The 17,593-nt window shown below is 41.9% G+C and overlaps 1 protein-coding gene across 5 annotated transcripts in view; it reads left to right on the forward strand.

The window, feature by feature from the left end:
* COL12A1 (collagen type XII alpha 1 chain) overlaps positions 1–17,593 on the forward strand; it is a 167,054-nt gene that overhangs the window by 38,128 nt on the left and 111,333 nt on the right. For 4 of the 5 annotated variants that reach the window (XM_083177194.1, XM_083177191.1, XM_083177193.1 and 1 more), the window contains 2 exons: positions 10,137–10,406; positions 15,355–15,621. The exons of the other annotated variant lie outside the window; for it this stretch is intronic. In XM_083177194.1, the coding sequence (XP_083033320.1) occupies positions 10,137–10,406; positions 15,355–15,621 (537 nt within the window). The remainder of the gene's footprint in view (positions 1–10,136; positions 10,407–15,354; positions 15,622–17,593) is intronic. 5 annotated transcript variants of the gene reach the window in all.

Here is a 17,593-nt window from a genome sequence, read left to right on the forward strand (position 1 = left end):
ATGGCCACCATACATCTTGGAGATCAATAAGTTGTATGGAGATAAACTACCAACCAACCAAGTAAGTCCTGTCATTTTTAAGCACAACTTGTAAAATTGCAGTTAAGCTAATTGGCTGCAACTTTATCTCTGTCCACTTTATCACTCTCCACGGCTTCGTACATAGACCCCTTAATCAATGGTAGACACATATATTGCTATACTTAGTTATTTTATATGTAGTTATGCTGAATATTAATCTACACTGCATAATAAGTAATATATAATCCCTTTTGGTGCAGAGCCAATGTCCGCACATGTTGTATTGTGGTATTGCTAGACATAGGGGAAAAGAATGACTAATACAGTGGTAAGCTTAAATCAAATAATTAAGGCTTTTGGGGATAAAGCATTGTACAGCTATCCAAAATATATGAACGTCTGGAGCTGGAATAAAAACCAGAAGTTAGATATGTTTCCATAATTCATATTCTGCACCTAGTGATGTAATAAATGAATTGTACTCGAGTAACCTTCATGTTAATTTCCAACAAACCCCATTGCAGTAATAGGTTTTGTGCATAGAGTATATAGTGACACCATTGTCCCTCTAGCTGTGCTCTGCTGCGGCACTCATTGTGCTAAGTAATCCAACAGATGCTCTTTCTACACTGGGCTGGCTTCCCAGCCATCACTATCACATCTTAAAACTGTGAATTAAAAAGGAAAATTACCATTGAAAATGTATAGCAGGATATTTCACCTACAGTATACTAATCTAACCCACAATGGTTTTGTAGTATTAGTTAAAATAAATGATAGACTCAACAATCCTAAAAATACATATTTAGGGTTTCTTATGTTATAACCCACCTAAGGGCCTATTTATGATTGTTCACCCAATAAGGGCCATAACAATAATTGTCTATCGCCATAAACCAGTGGTTCCCATACTGTGTGCCTAGGCTCCCTGGGATGCCTTGAGGTGTTTGAGGCCTCCCATCCCCAGGTCCCTGGCAGGCACAGTCACTTAAGAGTCTTCATTACCTATATGTAGTTTGTCTGCAACAGGGAACCTCTCAAAAAAGTGTTTTCTCCTGGTCAGCTGGTGACTTAACATAGAGGATCACATGGTCTGGAAGATGTCAGTTTGCATAAGACCAGAGAATACAACCAGAGAATACAGAGGGCCTTATTCAGATTTCATCGGTACTGTGCGCATTCGCACGCAGTACCGATGTTGTGCGTCTGCGCATGCGCAGGCGTGTTTCTGCGCATGTGCAGGCGCATGGTGCGTGCACCCACGGCGACCTTTCGGGTCGCCGGGTGCACGCACCCATGGCAGCGAGGGGGGGGGGCGGAGATGGGCGGGGAGCGCCGGGCTGCCCCATTACCATATGGGAACGCCCAGCGTTCCATGGGCGTTTCCATGAGAACCCGGGGTGTTCTCATGGTAATGAGGCAGTGACGCGGGTGTGTGGGCCGGGTAGCTGACATCACCAGATGTCAGCTGCCTGCCCATATCACGTCAGCGTGCACGCTAAACTAAGTAACTCAAAAGTCACTTATGTAAGCGTGCACGCTAAACATCATTCGATGGTCACCGACCATCGAATGATGTGGGCGGACACCCCAGCAAAGCGAATGGATGTTTATGCAAAACATCCATTCGCTGCTGTGCGGGCGAAGCCGCACTTTGCTGGGGGGGCGTGCGTTCGCCGGGCGGGGTTTGGTGGACTCGCAAGGCTGCGAATTCGCAGCCTTGCGAATCAACCTGAATAACCCCCATAGTACCAGAAGTTTTGGTGTAGGGAAAAATGTGTACAAACTATTTTAGACTATTAAAATCCTGGCACTTTTGGATAATCCCCATCCACCAACCCCAGATATCAGTACTGAAACCTCTCCAGATGTCCTCAGACCTTACATTTAGTTCTAAATAACTATAGACATAAGAAAAAGACAGCGGGTACTACTCCATGTGGAGCTGTGACATGAATCACAGGCCAGGCAGTCTGCCACTTTTGACTAAGGTTTCTGTAAATTTAGTGCCAACAGTACAGTATGTAGATGACAGAATAATGTATAAAAGCAGCAGGGAAAGTGCGCAGAGTACTGGAGATATTTATGGCCAAAGGGTGCAGATAATTAGTAACCTAGTCAGTTGGATCATATGAAATGTTTACTGAACAAGACGCAAATGTTTTATAACAAACGAGTATTCAGTACACTGTAATTGTGCTTTTTAATCACAGTTGCAGCAGTTTACCTTAGTTTGCATTAATGTGTCTAAAGGTCCCCATACATCGAGGCGATTTGGGCCGATTGCGACCAATCGGCCCGTTACATTGGACCAAATCGTCTCTCCCTGACATGCCGTCGGGTCTGATGCACGGTCCCATGCGCATCAGACCCGACCAGGTGGTCAGACTGGCAGGCCGTCCGACCACATGTTCCTCCAGATGGTGAGGCGGGCAGGAAGCAGGGACGCATGCGATCCATCACAACGGTCACAGCGGCTCACAGGGTATCGGGTGTCCGTACACTGCTGCGAGACATCACAGGTAGTGTATGGGCACCTTTAGATGCATTCCACCGATCAGATGCTGTCTAAATTGGTTTGCAACTTGCACCAGAATTTGAGTTCCAGCACATTATCGGATGTCAGCTGCCTGCCCACTTCCTCCTGAGGATGCACGCACATCTAAGTGAGCTGAGAGTTACTTAGATCTGCATGCACGTTCCACATCATTCCATGGTCGGCGACCACCGAATGATGTTGGTGTTTACCCACAGGCTGCGAATGGATGCTTAGGTTAAACATCCATTCACAGGCCCTGCGTGCGAACACATGCTGCGAGGGGTGGTGGTGGGCGGTCCGTCATTCTCCGGGCGGGGTTTGGTGGACTCGCAAGGCTACAAAAACCCCCGGAATGTAGTAATTTATATTAAAAATATATTCATTTTTAACATATACTGAAGGTGATGTTTGGCCCTTGGTGGTAATATGTGTGTGGCCCAATGAATTTAGATTAATAACTTGACTTGTACAATGTACAACATTTGTGTCTCTTTTCTTGCTGGAGACTGTGCTGAATGATTGGGGTCAGGAGAGTACATCTGTATTTCAGTGACAATAGGTGATTGTAGGCAGTATGTCAGTTTTATGACCTGTTACACTGTGTCTAGAATAGCTCAACATCTGAGTCATTTTCTGCTGAAATGATCGTGTGAGAATAACATATTACATTTCACTGAGAAAAGACAAAGGACCCATTAAGTGCTGTCTCTAGACTTATACAACATACATTTTCAATTATACTGACTCAGTAAAAGGCAGATATATCACCCAAAATCCAATAAATGCTGACTTTTTGTTGTCCCCTATGCAAAAAGTATCACTGAGAACTATGGTCCTTTTTCTAGTAACTTTCTTTATAAACCATGTGCACTGCAGGTGGGGCAGATGTAAAATGTGCAGAGAGAATTAGATTTGGGTGAGTTATTGGTACTCTTTACTTAGAAGGGCGCCCATCTCGGGCATCTCGGGGATTGAATGCACTAAAAAATCGGGTGCGATCAACCGACGAGATGCCCGAGATTTCCCATAGGGAACAATGTTAAATGTCTCAATTGACCCGATTTTCCTGTTCAATGCCTCAATTGACCCAATTTTTCCATAGGAAACAATGTTAAATGGGCCACAGAGGCCAAATAGGCACCCTGAAGTGAATAATGGCCACCCGAATTGTTAACGCCACCCCACGATCAACGTCAACCCGAAGCGTGGCGAGCGCAGCGAGCCCGCGAGGGGCGGCGGTACGCGTCCTACGACCTTTTCATACCCCCACTATCCACGTCGGCGTGGAGTTGAGAATAGAAAGTGTGGCGAGCGCAGCGAGCCACCGAGCCCGAAGCGTGGCGAGCGCAGCGAGCCCCGCGAGGGGACGCGGATACCTTCACAGGTATCCGCGTCCCCTCGCGGGCTTCACAGCTGTCCGCGTACCTTCGCGGGGCTCGCTGCGCTCGCCACGCTTCGGGCTCAACTCCACGCCGACGTGGATAGTGGGGGTATGAAAAGGTCGTAGGACGCGTACCGCCGCCCCTCGCGGGCTCGCTGCGCTCGCCACGCATCGGGTTGACGTTGATCGTGGGGTGGCGTTAACAATTCGGGTGGCCATTATACACTTCAGGGTGCCTATTTGGCCTCTGTGGCCCATTTAACATTGTTTCCTATGGAAAAATCGGGTCAATTGAGGCATTGAACAGGAAAATTGGGTCAATTGAGACATTTAACATTGTTCCCTATGGGAAATCTCGGGCATCTCGTCGGTTGATCGCACCCGATTTTTTTAGTGCATTCAATCCCCGAGATGCCCGAGATTTTTTACTAACGATGCCCACGATCAAAATCGTGGGCGCCCTTCTAAGTAAAGAGTACAGAGTTATTTTGTTTCTGTGCAGGGTAAATACTGTCTGCTTTATTTTTACACTGCAATATAGATCTCACTTTGAAGTAAAACCCCACCCAAATCTAATTCTCTCTGCACATTTTACATCTGCCCCACCTGCAGTGCACATGGTTTAGTCCACCTAAGAAGGATTTTGTCAGAAAGAGTGAACTAGAATAAGGCCCTTAGTTACTAAGATGGAATGTTGCTATGGGCAACCAATCAGATTCTATCCATTATCTTCTAGAAAGTGCTAAATAAATAAGAAGTCGATTCTGATTGGTTGCCCATAGCCACATTCCACCTTCCATCTTTGGTGCATTTAATTCCCATAAAAATATCACTGTGCTAGGTTCCCTCAATTAGTTTGGATGGTAATAAACAGCAGTAACTTTTCAGAAATGATGTAAGTTACATTACAGTTGTGTATTTAAACAGAACTTAGCTACAAGGATCAGAGGCCCCTTTTATAGACTTACTTCAGAACGGTATATATTTCTATTTCCTATGTCAAGGACAAACATTTACAATACTTATTTTTCTAGCACACTCATGTTTTATAACAGGAAATATTTAACTTGACATGTTTTTATATTTATATATTTTTTTAAACAAACTCAAGCTACTGAAAAAGGTGAGGATTAAGGGAGTATTCCGGGGGTGGACTTGCAGAGGAAACGTGGGATTTCCACAGAAATCCAAAAGTTTGATTTAAGTAAAGAACAACAGCTGCATTAGCTTCTCATTTTTATACGTTTGGGTCCCAAAGTGTTGCATAATCACAAAGTCTATATTGAAAAGAGATAAATAAATCAATAAATCACACAATGAAATCACAGCAGTGAACTTAGTGGCCGATTCAGACCCGTTCATAGTGGGCCGAATGCGGCCCCTTCCCCAATGTTTGGATTTTGCCCATGCGCATGTGGAAACCTCAGGAGTGAACGGCTTCTGCTAGTTTCACACTTGCCGCCCCATTTGCTCCAGAGGGTGCGGGCGGGGGTGGACAGGGGGCTGGAGCAGGGGAAAGACCATTGTTTTATGGGCGTCTCCAGGAAAATGCTGGGCGTTCCCCTGGGAACGCAGGAGGGTCGATGCCTGCTTGGGCAGGCGGATGACATCACATGATGTCTGTGCCCACCCACTTTTCGACTGCGGTAATAAAAGACGGTTTAAACTGACCATTAAATGATTTCTTCTCCCTTCAGCGGCATGCGAAGAGATGAGTTCTTGTACACATCCCCTTGCATGCTAGCGAGGGAATGAGGGGGGCGGGGGCGGTCTGAATCAAGCCCTTAGTTGCCCCCACATACAGGTGTTTCAGGCATGCTCACCATAGAGACAGGAGTTCTAGCTGTAGCCACCATGTTGTTGATGCCACTGGCTGGATACAAACGCCTATGCTTAATGGTGGGCTGCTACTCTTAATCATAAAAGCAATCTTGCTAATATGGGGCCTACTGGTGTGAACGGGGGACACACAGACAGATCACGACATAGGAACAGATTTACTAAATCTTTTCAATAGACAAGTGAAAGATTCTGTCTGTCGTTTTCTAGAATGCAAGAAAGAAATTATAGTAAGAATCTATGGACAGCATCTCTTTTAATTCTTAGAAACTTTAGTAAATTTACTTCATAGACTCACGGACAGGACAGTCAGAAACATAAGCTGGACTGAGGGACAATCACACTGGTAATGATCTGTATCCACAGCACTTCTGATGTGTTTTCTTGCTGCCTTAGAGGAATGTGTTATGATGTACTAGTGCTATACTGCTGTGATTCTATTACTTGCCTGTGTCATTACATTTTTACATTTGTAACTATCAAGGAAGGTGGAGGGGGCAAATGTACGTAGATTGTGGTGGTAAGGGAGGGGGGTTTGAGGTTGTGGCTGCTTTGGCAGCCTTACACATATACCCCTTACACATTGCATAAATAACCCAGGTTAGACCCTTCTTTTGCGATCTGAAAGGGGCAATATTAGTACAGATCCTAACATTTATAGTATAGTGATGTAATGGGGAGCAAGCAATATTGGCATGACTCCTAAAGTCACCAATGAATGCTCTAGGCTAGGAGCTATGTTAGTTTTACTGTACTGAGTATATCCTGACAGACTGTGATGTTCGCTCTCATATTTGTAGTTTCTCTCTATATATTTGATTATATCTGATTACTTCCACTAATCTGCTGCTTGCTACAGCCATCTTTCCTACAAAACCCTGACAAATAATCTGATTATGATCATACTGGTGTACTCTCCAGAATGTTCCTCAGACTCACGATTTATCAGGTAGTGTCCCACACCCTGGGCAGAGTAGATAGATCACTCACATCATGCCTGCTTCCTAATGAAGTGAGCAAGATAGGGACATAATATAGTATCTGAATTGTGTCATTTTGGCCCTACCCCCTCCAGTGGACCCCTAAATTGCAGCGTGGAGAGCCGGAACCACCCCCAAAGATGTCAGCAGCATCTTCTCTCTGGGCTTCTCCCAGACAGGAGATGAAAGTATGCAGGCATGCTGCTAATAAATGGGAAATGGTGGAAGCTATATTGCTTTGTGCTACAATAGAGATATGTTTGTTTAACACCATGTGCCGTTCCCCTGTGGAGCAGGCATCCACAGACTCCCCCTTGGAGAATAGCCTCCTTTCAGAGCTGAGAGCTGGATGCCACCTGATGACACAGAGGAGACGCTAAGCACAACAATGTTTGTCCTGCTTCTTCTTGAACCAGTCCAACCCTACAGACAGCCTCCTGCAGTGAACAAAGCTCCGGCATAACAGGGAACAGATGGAATACACTGATTTTTAGTCACCAGGGAGGTTTCTGGTCAACAGAAACTCATTCCGCATAAGGGCTTTCATTAGCAATTTTTCTGTATTTTTTGCAAAACAGGCTGTAGATTTTTCTGAATATGAGAAATGCTGAACAGAAACATTCATTTTTTGTTAATGCTGAGAAATATGCCCTGTTAATTATCATTCCTTATCACACATAATGAAATGAAGGAATGAATGTATTAACCTATTTATCAAAGAACTCTTCCTGGAACAGCAGATCCCATAGTAGGCTGTCACAGAGAAGAAATTGGTAGTGAAGTTATTGCTATAACATCACTGACTTTTCTGACTCTTCACATGTGCAGACATAAGACCACATATTTACACTAAAGTTTTTCAAAAGTTGGTGCTGCAAACCACCGAGGCTTCGGGAGAGAGATCAAAAGAGCTCTCTCAATCAAGCTTGCCTCCATAGACAGGAAGGAGCTAATGCCAGCTGAGGATGGTGTTAGCCAACCAGGCTCCCCATAGACTTCACACATACCACAGTCTCCATTGAAAATAATTTGGACTGTACAGTAGTCTGCAGTGCTATTATGTATTTTACAAGAGAAATGTCTGATATCTTCTACGTTATCCAATTGTAGCCCCAATACTTAAGAAACTGCAGTGTCTGCATGATAGAGGCTTAACATAGGCCTCTTATTATGCTCATGTGACATAAGACCTCCCTTATTTTTAACAGAGCTACATACAATATACCATGTCCACTAGTAGGTGAAGTTACAATTTCTCACCGTAGAGTAGGAGAAATATTTTATATGGCAGATATATTTCCTATTTTAAAATGACAGTCAAATTGTGTTTTGTGTGTTGCAGTAGAGTCAGTATGATACGAAAAGTTGACATACATAGGGCCTTATTCTGGTTGGTGCGGCCGGGCCGTACGCGTACGTTCCGGGGTTTTTCATGATCTGCGCATGCGTACAATCGCCAATGCGCAGGCGCGAACACTCCACAACGCTTACGGACGGGTCTCTCCGTGCGAAAAAACCTGTACGCGAGAGTACGGGCATTGGGGGCGGCATAGGGGCGTGTTGAGGGGAGCGGCCGAAATAATGAGGGAAAATGGGCGTAAATATGGGCGTACACGGGGGTGTGCACCAAAAATGAACGGTGCTACTACCGCACGATCGGCTAAAGCACCGTTCATTTCGGACACAAAACAGGCGGCCGCCAACCGCCAGCTCAGACCACCCCTACAGATACCGCATGCCAGCGTGCGCCTGGGTTTGCTAATTTACGCTGATTACTACTCAAACACATACACCTGAATGTAATAAGCAATGCTGCAGTCTATTAAGTCCAAACCATGATTTCACTACCTGCAAGCCACACACAGCACTCAAACACATTGGAAGCTTATCTTTCTATACTTCTCGACATTTAAAGGTTTGTTTAATTTAAGGTAAGAATCTTTTTAAGACCTGCTTATATATGCTAAGGTAGGTATTTGTTAAAGTTATACACATTCACTACGTGCTTTCATAGACTTTACACAGTAGCACACTCAATCTACACAAGTCGACATGTGTCAACGTGTTCACTCAAATACAAACATAGGTTTTGTATTTATGATACAATAACATAAACCACATCTAACACCTACAAAGGATGTTTCAGCAATGTTTTAAGCCCATGCCCACTATTTTGCACACAATCTTCAATTGAGTTCATAGAAAACAATAATTGAATAACAATTAGAATAATTAATTAATTGTCAGAATTCTAGTTGAAAGGCAAGATTTGCAGGTCCATATATGTGAAGGGTATGCCAGCATGCACGGACGTACGCTCACTCTCACGAGCGGTGACATAAGCTGAGTTTTCTATTGAAAACAATAGGGACCCGTCCGTGCAAGCTGGCGTACGCTCAGATAGCCGCAAGAAGTCGGTGGGAAGACGGACGAGAGACGTCCGTAAACGGTGGCGTACGCTCTGTTGTACGCCAGTTGTCGGAGTGTAAGGGCTGGTCCGTCCGTGTACGTTGGCGTACGCTCAATTGTACGCCACTCCCCTTCGACGTTGTTTCTGGCCGTACGTATGCTGCTGATTTGTGGGTGGACTTAACCCCAACGGCCGCGTACAGAGAGCGTACGTTAATAGTGAACGTACGCACGTTTGGCCGCTCCGATCAGAATAACCTCCATAGTCACAGTAGCATTGAAAAGTTTTTGCCTCTTCCTGCTTTCTTCTATTCTTGTTTCAGATGATTAAACCTGAGTAAACAAAACCTTTAACTTTCGAAAACAAAAATACTGTTTTTAAATGATAATTTCATTCAATACAAAATAAAGTTATCCAACTCCCATATCAACCATGTGAAAAATGAATTGCTCCCCTAAATGTAATAAATGTTACTGCCCCTTTACAAATACATCCAAATGGTTTTCATAACTGGAACCAGACTTTCACATAGCTGTGGCCAACTTTTCCTTTAATTCAGCCATATTGGATGGGTTTTTGAGTTTTAAAAGTGTTTTATACAAGGTAGTGGTCTGTCCTTAGAGTATAGTATAGTTTAAGTTTATGGAAATAAAGCACACATGAATGAAATAAGTTACATTTCCTTCCTCTAAACACGCACATAACTTTAAAACCAGCATGTGAACTACTGATAAAAAAATAAATACTGTAGTTTCCAATAGTCTGTAATTTCCAGGGATTCGTCCCTAGTGCTTTCTTCCTGGTAATGTCACTATTTTTATTTTACATAATTAATAAAGTACAAAGTATCCCTTCGCTTGTCTGTTCTGTATTCAGATTAATTACTCTTATCCCTCAAGCTCTGTGAAGCTTGTATTTGTAGTTCAGAATTTAGCATTTGTTAAAAGTAATATTTTTAATTTACAGAACGTGGGTCACCTCGTAATTTAGTGACTAAAGACATTACAGACACTACAATTGGTGCATCATGGACAGCAGCACCAGGAATGGTTCGTGGATATAGAGTTGCATGGAAGTCACTATTTGATGATGAGTCTGGAGAAAAGAATGTGCCTGGAGATGTAACAAATACAGTGCTGGAGGAACTTACACCAGAGACAAAGTATAAAATATCAGTGTTTGCGAACTATAAAAGTGGAGAAGGAGCCCCTCTAGAAGGAGAAGCTACCACAGAAGGTAACAAAGTATATCTTATTCACATGTGCCCTTACTTTTTCTCATGGTTTCAGACTAAACAATCATTTTTTAGATCATCAACTAACAAGAATACATTCACAGGTTTATATTTTGGTACTTACAGAGGTTTGGTGCTCCTTGGAAGACACTTATGGACCGTCATCAAAGGGTTATGGGTAGTGCTGTTATGTGGGTCCCAAAGTGACAGGGCTGCTGACTCTGATGATCCAATTAAGAAATTCTTATTCACAAGTAGATGGCTGCCTGTAAATAAGAAGTAGCTCATGGCTGGGATCATTGGCGCCAGCAATAGCTGAGCCCCCCTTTCTTCAGCAGAAGTGGGCCTCTATCATCAATGCCAGAAGAAGTAGTCCTTTGTCATCAGTGGTGATGATTTTCATCTCTCTAAAGGCCTTCTGGACCAACTGTATTACCTGTCTCCCCATATGTCCTTACATCCAGCTCTCTTTCTCCGGCTGCTTCCATTGCCTCGACCTTGAATGTGCACTACTAAACCCCTAAGGCAGCTTTAGAAGTTCCTCAGTAGTGTCCGTGTGCCCCCATTACAACAGTGCTTCTACCACTCACCAGCTGTTTATCTGCCACCTTTGCCAGCTATCCCTCCTCCTGCCATACTTGGATGCCCTTGTGCTCCCCTCCCTGGCTGTCTCTCTACCACCTTCTCTGGCTGCTCTTATGCCCGACTTCCCCGGCTGTCCTTTGCCACCTTCCCTGGCTGTCTCTCTACCACCTTCTCTGGCTGCTCTTATGCTCGACTTCCCTGGCTGTCCTTTGCCACCTTCCCTGGCTGTCCCTCTGCCACTTTCTTCAGTTGTCCCTCTGCCCACCTTCCAAAGTGTACCTCTGCCACCTTTCCCGGCTGTCCCTTTACCACCTTATCTCCCTGTACACAGAGAGCTTTTGTTTCCACACAGGAGCTGTCTAGAGTGCGTTATCTTAATAGATATTCTCAGGGTTATCTTACAGTAAGATGTATGAACTGACATAGTTACGTTATACCCATTACATAACATGGTTGATGGTGCTCCCAAGAGTCAACATATATGAATCAACATAGATAAGTTATGCTTATTGCAGGTCATAACATAGTTGGTGGTGCTACCAAGACTCCATCAATGCACCAGAATTTATGTATGAACTATTATTTAACTACTCATACTGGAATCTTTGCTCTTCAACTGGGATTGATTAATACAGCCAACAGATACAGTGGTTCACAGGATTTTATCCATACAACTGTGACCACTCTGCCTTGTGGATGTCACATTTTATCTTTTCACTATCAGTGAAGATAATGTCACCGTTAATTTAGCTCGTACGTACCTTGATTGACCTGTACCTTTTTGGGCCTGATTTAGAGTCGCTCTTTAAGCAGTGTTCTTTTGCTACTTATGACGTCAGTCGCCAGCCCCGAGCAGGACACCCATAAAACACTGGGCGTTCCCCTCCAGCCACCACCCTGCCCACCCCCCTCCCCTACCCATGTGAACATCTCGATGAGTGTGCTACTGGCCGAATGCGTTCTCACAGGGGGTCTGCACATGTGCAAATACACGCATGTGCAGACCCCAACCATGGGAACGGGGACGAATTCGGCACCTTCCGAGCTAAGCTGAATCACCCCCTTTGTGTAAAACTTTTTGTTTTATGAAATATAATTGATAAAAGTAACATTTTAAATTTAAGAGTGCCCCAGCAACAGAGTCTCCTCTACCCTTTGTTTTGTTTCAAAATCAACATGTAGCCTACTCATTTACCACTTACAAAGAGTGATTGTTTAGGCATTTCCATGTGCATACAGTATGTTTCCATTACAAATACATCTACATCAATACAATCTCAACTGATTATGGTTGGTGTGATACATACGTCATATAAGGAGCACTGTTCCGTATCTCTTCTGATTTGCTGCAAGTTATGTTTCTGCTCCAGGCTGTTCAAGATTGCAGAAAAACAAGTATCAGCCAGGGCCATTCATCAAATAATGACATTATCCTATGGAAGATAAAATTATTTCATAATACATTATATTGTGGACCTGATGGAAGAAGTGATTGTATGTCTGATTTATGCATTCCATGGATTAACTTACATGGCTAGATTGTTATCTGGAATTTAAATATTATATATGATTGATGCGCTACAGATTTTTTTTTTTGTTAGATAAATACATGGTATTTCCTCAGCAGATAATATCAGCATATTGACAATTTGCATTACAGACATACCACGTCTATAAATTGCTTACTTTACAAGCCTCTTGAAGCGAAGGTACTGATTAGTATAGTATATTGTTCATTTTGAATCCACTAGCTATGTTATATTTTGCATTTTGAAACTTTAACAATTTGGGCTTAATACACCTTATGATATCATTAACGATATTGTTTAGTGACATCACCGGGACTTCTGCCGAACATGCAGTCACTGACAATGGTGGGTGGTTTTTAATGCGGGCTGGTGAGGGACTTTGTACAGCGAGGATGACTTTTCCTCGCCGAAAAAGAGCCAACCACGACAAACCCCCTCGCCATCCCTCACCGTTTTCAACATAAGGCAGACATCCTCACCGTGAGAGGATGGCAAATTTCCCCTTAAACAGCGAGTTTCATTGCAAATGGCTTTACTAGACGAATTAAACCAGCGAGGTGGAAATGGTGAGTGAAGGGGAGGGAGTTGAATATTCTGATGGTGAGCTATCGGCACTGCTCTCCATCAGAACATTGAATACCGCCCATTGTCAGATTTTGTCATGTTCAGACTACAGGGATTATCATTAACGATTTGTGTGATCGTTAACGATATAGCGAGTACACTCTGAACAATATGCATGATACTATTGTAATGTTAACAATATTTTTATTGTGCATATCCTCTGACAGGTCATATGTCATATCTCACATATTAATGATACATCCATCTCCAAAGCATCGTGGCCAGGTCATTCCTACAAATATGCACACAGTACCAGTGTCATACATTAGTGCAGGCCTGGACAACCTGTGTTGAAACTACAAGTCCCAGCATGCCTTACTATTATTTTGCTATAAAGGAATGCTAAAACTGTGTCAAGGCATGATGGGATTTGCAGTTCTGTGGCCAATGCAACATCTAGATTGGTTGACCAGACCTGCATTAGTGTATTGAGGCACCTTGACAGTCTGAATAATAATACGGTCAGATTTTTCATATAAAATATAAACACCCAAACCTCTGCTGTTTTTTTTTTCAAATGGGAATTCTACTCCCTGAGAATGTTCAAATGTAAATGATAAATAAGTAATGTGATTAGACAGCCATTGTTTGAGATACTACAGCTGCAGTGGTTATGAACTGTATTTCAGCTGGATTTGTTAATACAAATGAAAATTCTTGATTCTTTTGCTTATGGTCATCATTATTATCATCACTGCAAATTTCCACCAGCCTAGTACCTTATATGCAGATAGGCTTATGTTTACATACATTATTTGGTCAGTTTACACAGTACTTGTATTACAAAATGTTATGTCAAATGCAGAAAGGATAAAATATTGTATTTGGAGAACCCCAGTCCTTCCAGATGATCACCGATGCTCAGTATATACCATGAGAAATGCATTAGAATTAACATTTTTCATATGGTCGCAGTTTGATGGCAGGATCAATGCAGCTGTTGATATTACATCTCCTCAGCCATCACGATGAAACTTGAGCTTGTTACGCGTATAGACTGATACTGTATATAGATGGGTCGAATTTGTTTTTACATAAAATCTCAAGAATTTCAGGAAATTTTCTACGGGACATCTGTTGAATGATTTTCCAAGCATTTTTTTCCATTTTTAAAAACATGTGGGAAACATGTGGTGACTGTCTTCATTTAGTCCCCATCATTCTGCATTTGTTTTCTCAGAGGTTTCTAAGCGATTTACAAATAAGGGTAAATAGCCTATTTATCCAATAATATTTGCACAAATGTCATGAATGTCACAAATCCATGAAGTAGGACCCACAGCAGATCACTAATATCTGCCACATAGACTGACCCAAAAAGATAATACCATCTGGAGATGACATTACCTTATAGAAACATGTTTTTGTTTATTTTTCCCCTCTTTTATGTACAAAGAGGAAACAATATCCATGTAGATGAGTAAATGCTTTCCATCTTTGTTGGTCTCCACCCTACTGGCCTAGTTAACATTATTGCATTCACAATTACATCTTATTGTGGAAATGTAGTCATGCAGAAGGTCTTAAAACTGCTACCAGATTGTAACTGCTCTGATTTCTCTAATGTTTACACCACAAGATGCCACATGATTGTTACACAGCTGTGTGAATGACACCACAATGACATGACATAAAGAGACAATAATAAGTATATGAGGCAAATGTGCAATAACACTGCTGGGACTGATCAAACCTATACCCATAATGCAATAATGCAACAATAATGTAAGTAAGTAATGCATAACATTTTTCATTAAAAACAAACTAGGTGACCTACCTTTAATAGCAGGGATGAGAAGATATTTTGGGGATTAGAATAAACTATGTGACCTACCTTTATTGGCAGGGATGAGAAGATATTTTGGGGATTAGAATATACAGGTTACAAGTCCTTGGGGGAAATTTACTAAGATGGGAGTTTTACTTCACATGGGATGTTGCTGAGGGCAACCAATCAGAATCTACTTCTTATTTATTCAGTACCTTCTAGAAGATAATAGATAGTATCTGATTGGTTGCCCATAGCAACATCCCATCTTGAATATAACTCCCATCTTAGTAAATCCCCCTCTTGATTTAATCAGTGAGATGTTCTGTTTTGTTATCAAGTGCACACTATTTAACTATTACAAATATGAAAGTAAGATACATGTCTACACAGATAGAAGCTGCAACTTATATAAAAAATGTTTTTATTTATTATTGCAAACAGTATCACCAAATGCCAAGACACTTAAGGTCAGTGATGAGACTGAAACAACAATGAAAGTCACATGGCAACCAGCTCCAGGAAATGTGATCAATTACCGTGCTATATATCGACCACGAGCTGGTGGAAGACAACTGGTGGCTAAATTGCCACCTACCGTCACCTCCACAGTACTAAAAAGACTTCAACCTCAAACCACCTATGACATTACACTGGTTCCAGTTTACAAGACAGGGGATGGAAAAGCAAGGCAAGGAGAAGGAACAACAGGTACAATGTTCTAAAAGAAAGCCTTTTTAAAATTCTCATTGATTCTGAACAATAATACACTGTTTTCTGCTGTGTTCTATATAATATGCCTTGTTTTGTAACAGATGTACAGTATCAAGCTTCAAAAGTGATAAAATGGAGAGTGATAAACAACCCGCCAATCAGCTCCTACTTGTTATTTTTCAAACCCAGCCTGTAACATGACAGGTAGGAGCTGATTGGCTGGCTGTTTATCACTCTCCATTGTATCACTTTTTGAAGCTTCATACATCTGGCCCTTAGTGACCACCCTCTTGCTACTTTTAAAAATGCTTTACTTAGAGAAGAATAATGCAAAACAATGCAAGCCCCCATTTCCAATTCTCCTTACATTTACCTTCAGAATGATGAGTGAAATAAGTTCAGATGTTCCCTTGCTCTCCTGAATAAGTTTGATAGTGGATACAGTGGACAGCCTTCGCAGATACCCTCTGCTACCTTGTTGCATCATCAAACACTGCCCCCCATCCCCTGTATCTTGCCTTGTTTGAGGAGTGGAAGTATGGCTGTGACATCATTAGCTTAAAATTCACTCTGCACCCAGAACTGCCAATAGTAATAGTTGACATCTCTCACAATCTGGGATGCAGGTGTCTTCCCTCATTTAGAAACAGCAACCTAGCTGCTTCTAATCCTAGCGGTATTACATGTAGGAAGCCGATGCCAACTGTTCCCTATGCCTTCAGCACTCTGTTCGGGGCGTGGCAAGGACATTTAAAACACAGAATGAGTATCTACTATATGTCACTCAACCAGTGCTTTAGAAGTCACCTAACCCTTCCCCTAGCATTGACAGAAAGTAAATAATACATAAATCAGTTCTTTAAGATTATTTAATGGTTATAACATTTTGCTATAAAGATGTGGGCTAAGCACCGTATTTTTATGATGGTTGGAATTCATCATCATGTTTCGGTTTTGGCAAAACAACCGTCAAGTGTTTTAGTTCTTGTTCAGTTTTTGGTTTTGTTTTGGTTTTCTTTAAGATCAATAGAAATTGATAAACAATTATAGAAAAAAATCTATAAAAATCAATAATAAAATGGCTAAAATTGTATCCTTTGGAGCTGTTTACACACAATATAAAACCCAAATTTGTTTTATAAACTTAACTTCCAAACTGACAAAAGACCCACGCTGGGATAGATTTATTAAGCCTTGTGAAGGGATAAAGTGGCTGGTACTTTATTACTGGATAATCAGCACCCAACTGTCATTTTTCAATCCAGAAGAGCTGATTGGCTGGTGATACCAGACACTTTCTCACCTCACCAAGCTCAATAAATCTGCCCCTCAGTTCCACTGATTCCTAAATGGATCTTAATTCAATTTGGAACATCAAAGTATGGGTCTTTTCATATTTCAGGAAAACTGAATCTCTATTTTATTATAAAGGATGTTTTTTTTTATAATAAAAAGGTTGTAGTCTAAGAAATAAACATTTCTTGTTCAAAAAGTGAAGGAAATTTCTTTGTAGCTCCTCTGTAATATGTGCGTTCACATTCTTGCCATCCATTTGCAACCTAGAAACGTCCATTTTAGTGTAGCAGAAAAATGGCTGAGATACATGCCACTCTAATATGTAAAGAAGCATATGCAGCCAGCAATATGAACAGCATGTGAAATATCATTAGATGGGGCCTGACTTGGGCACATGTGTTTCTCTAGGCCAGAATCCATAATGGTTTTGCTTCAAAACTAATCTAGCGTCGAATCACGCCAGTGAATGCAAATATAGTGGGCTATTACATTTTCACCACAATCTATCTAGGTAATGACTTACTCACCCGATGTGCATTGCATGTTCCACTGCATTTTTATGCTTCCATTGCTTTATACCAACACTGAGCTTAGCTAATTGGACAACAAAAAAAATCATAATATAATCTCAATGAACCTGCTCCTAAATAGGATCATTTTCTAATATTTTATC

The sequence above is a fragment of the Crinia signifera genome, chromosome 3 (assembly GCF_055691185.1).
Source record: "Crinia signifera chromosome 3, ASM5569118v1, whole genome shotgun sequence".
NCBI lineage: Eukaryota > Metazoa > Chordata > Amphibia > Anura > Myobatrachidae > Crinia > Crinia signifera.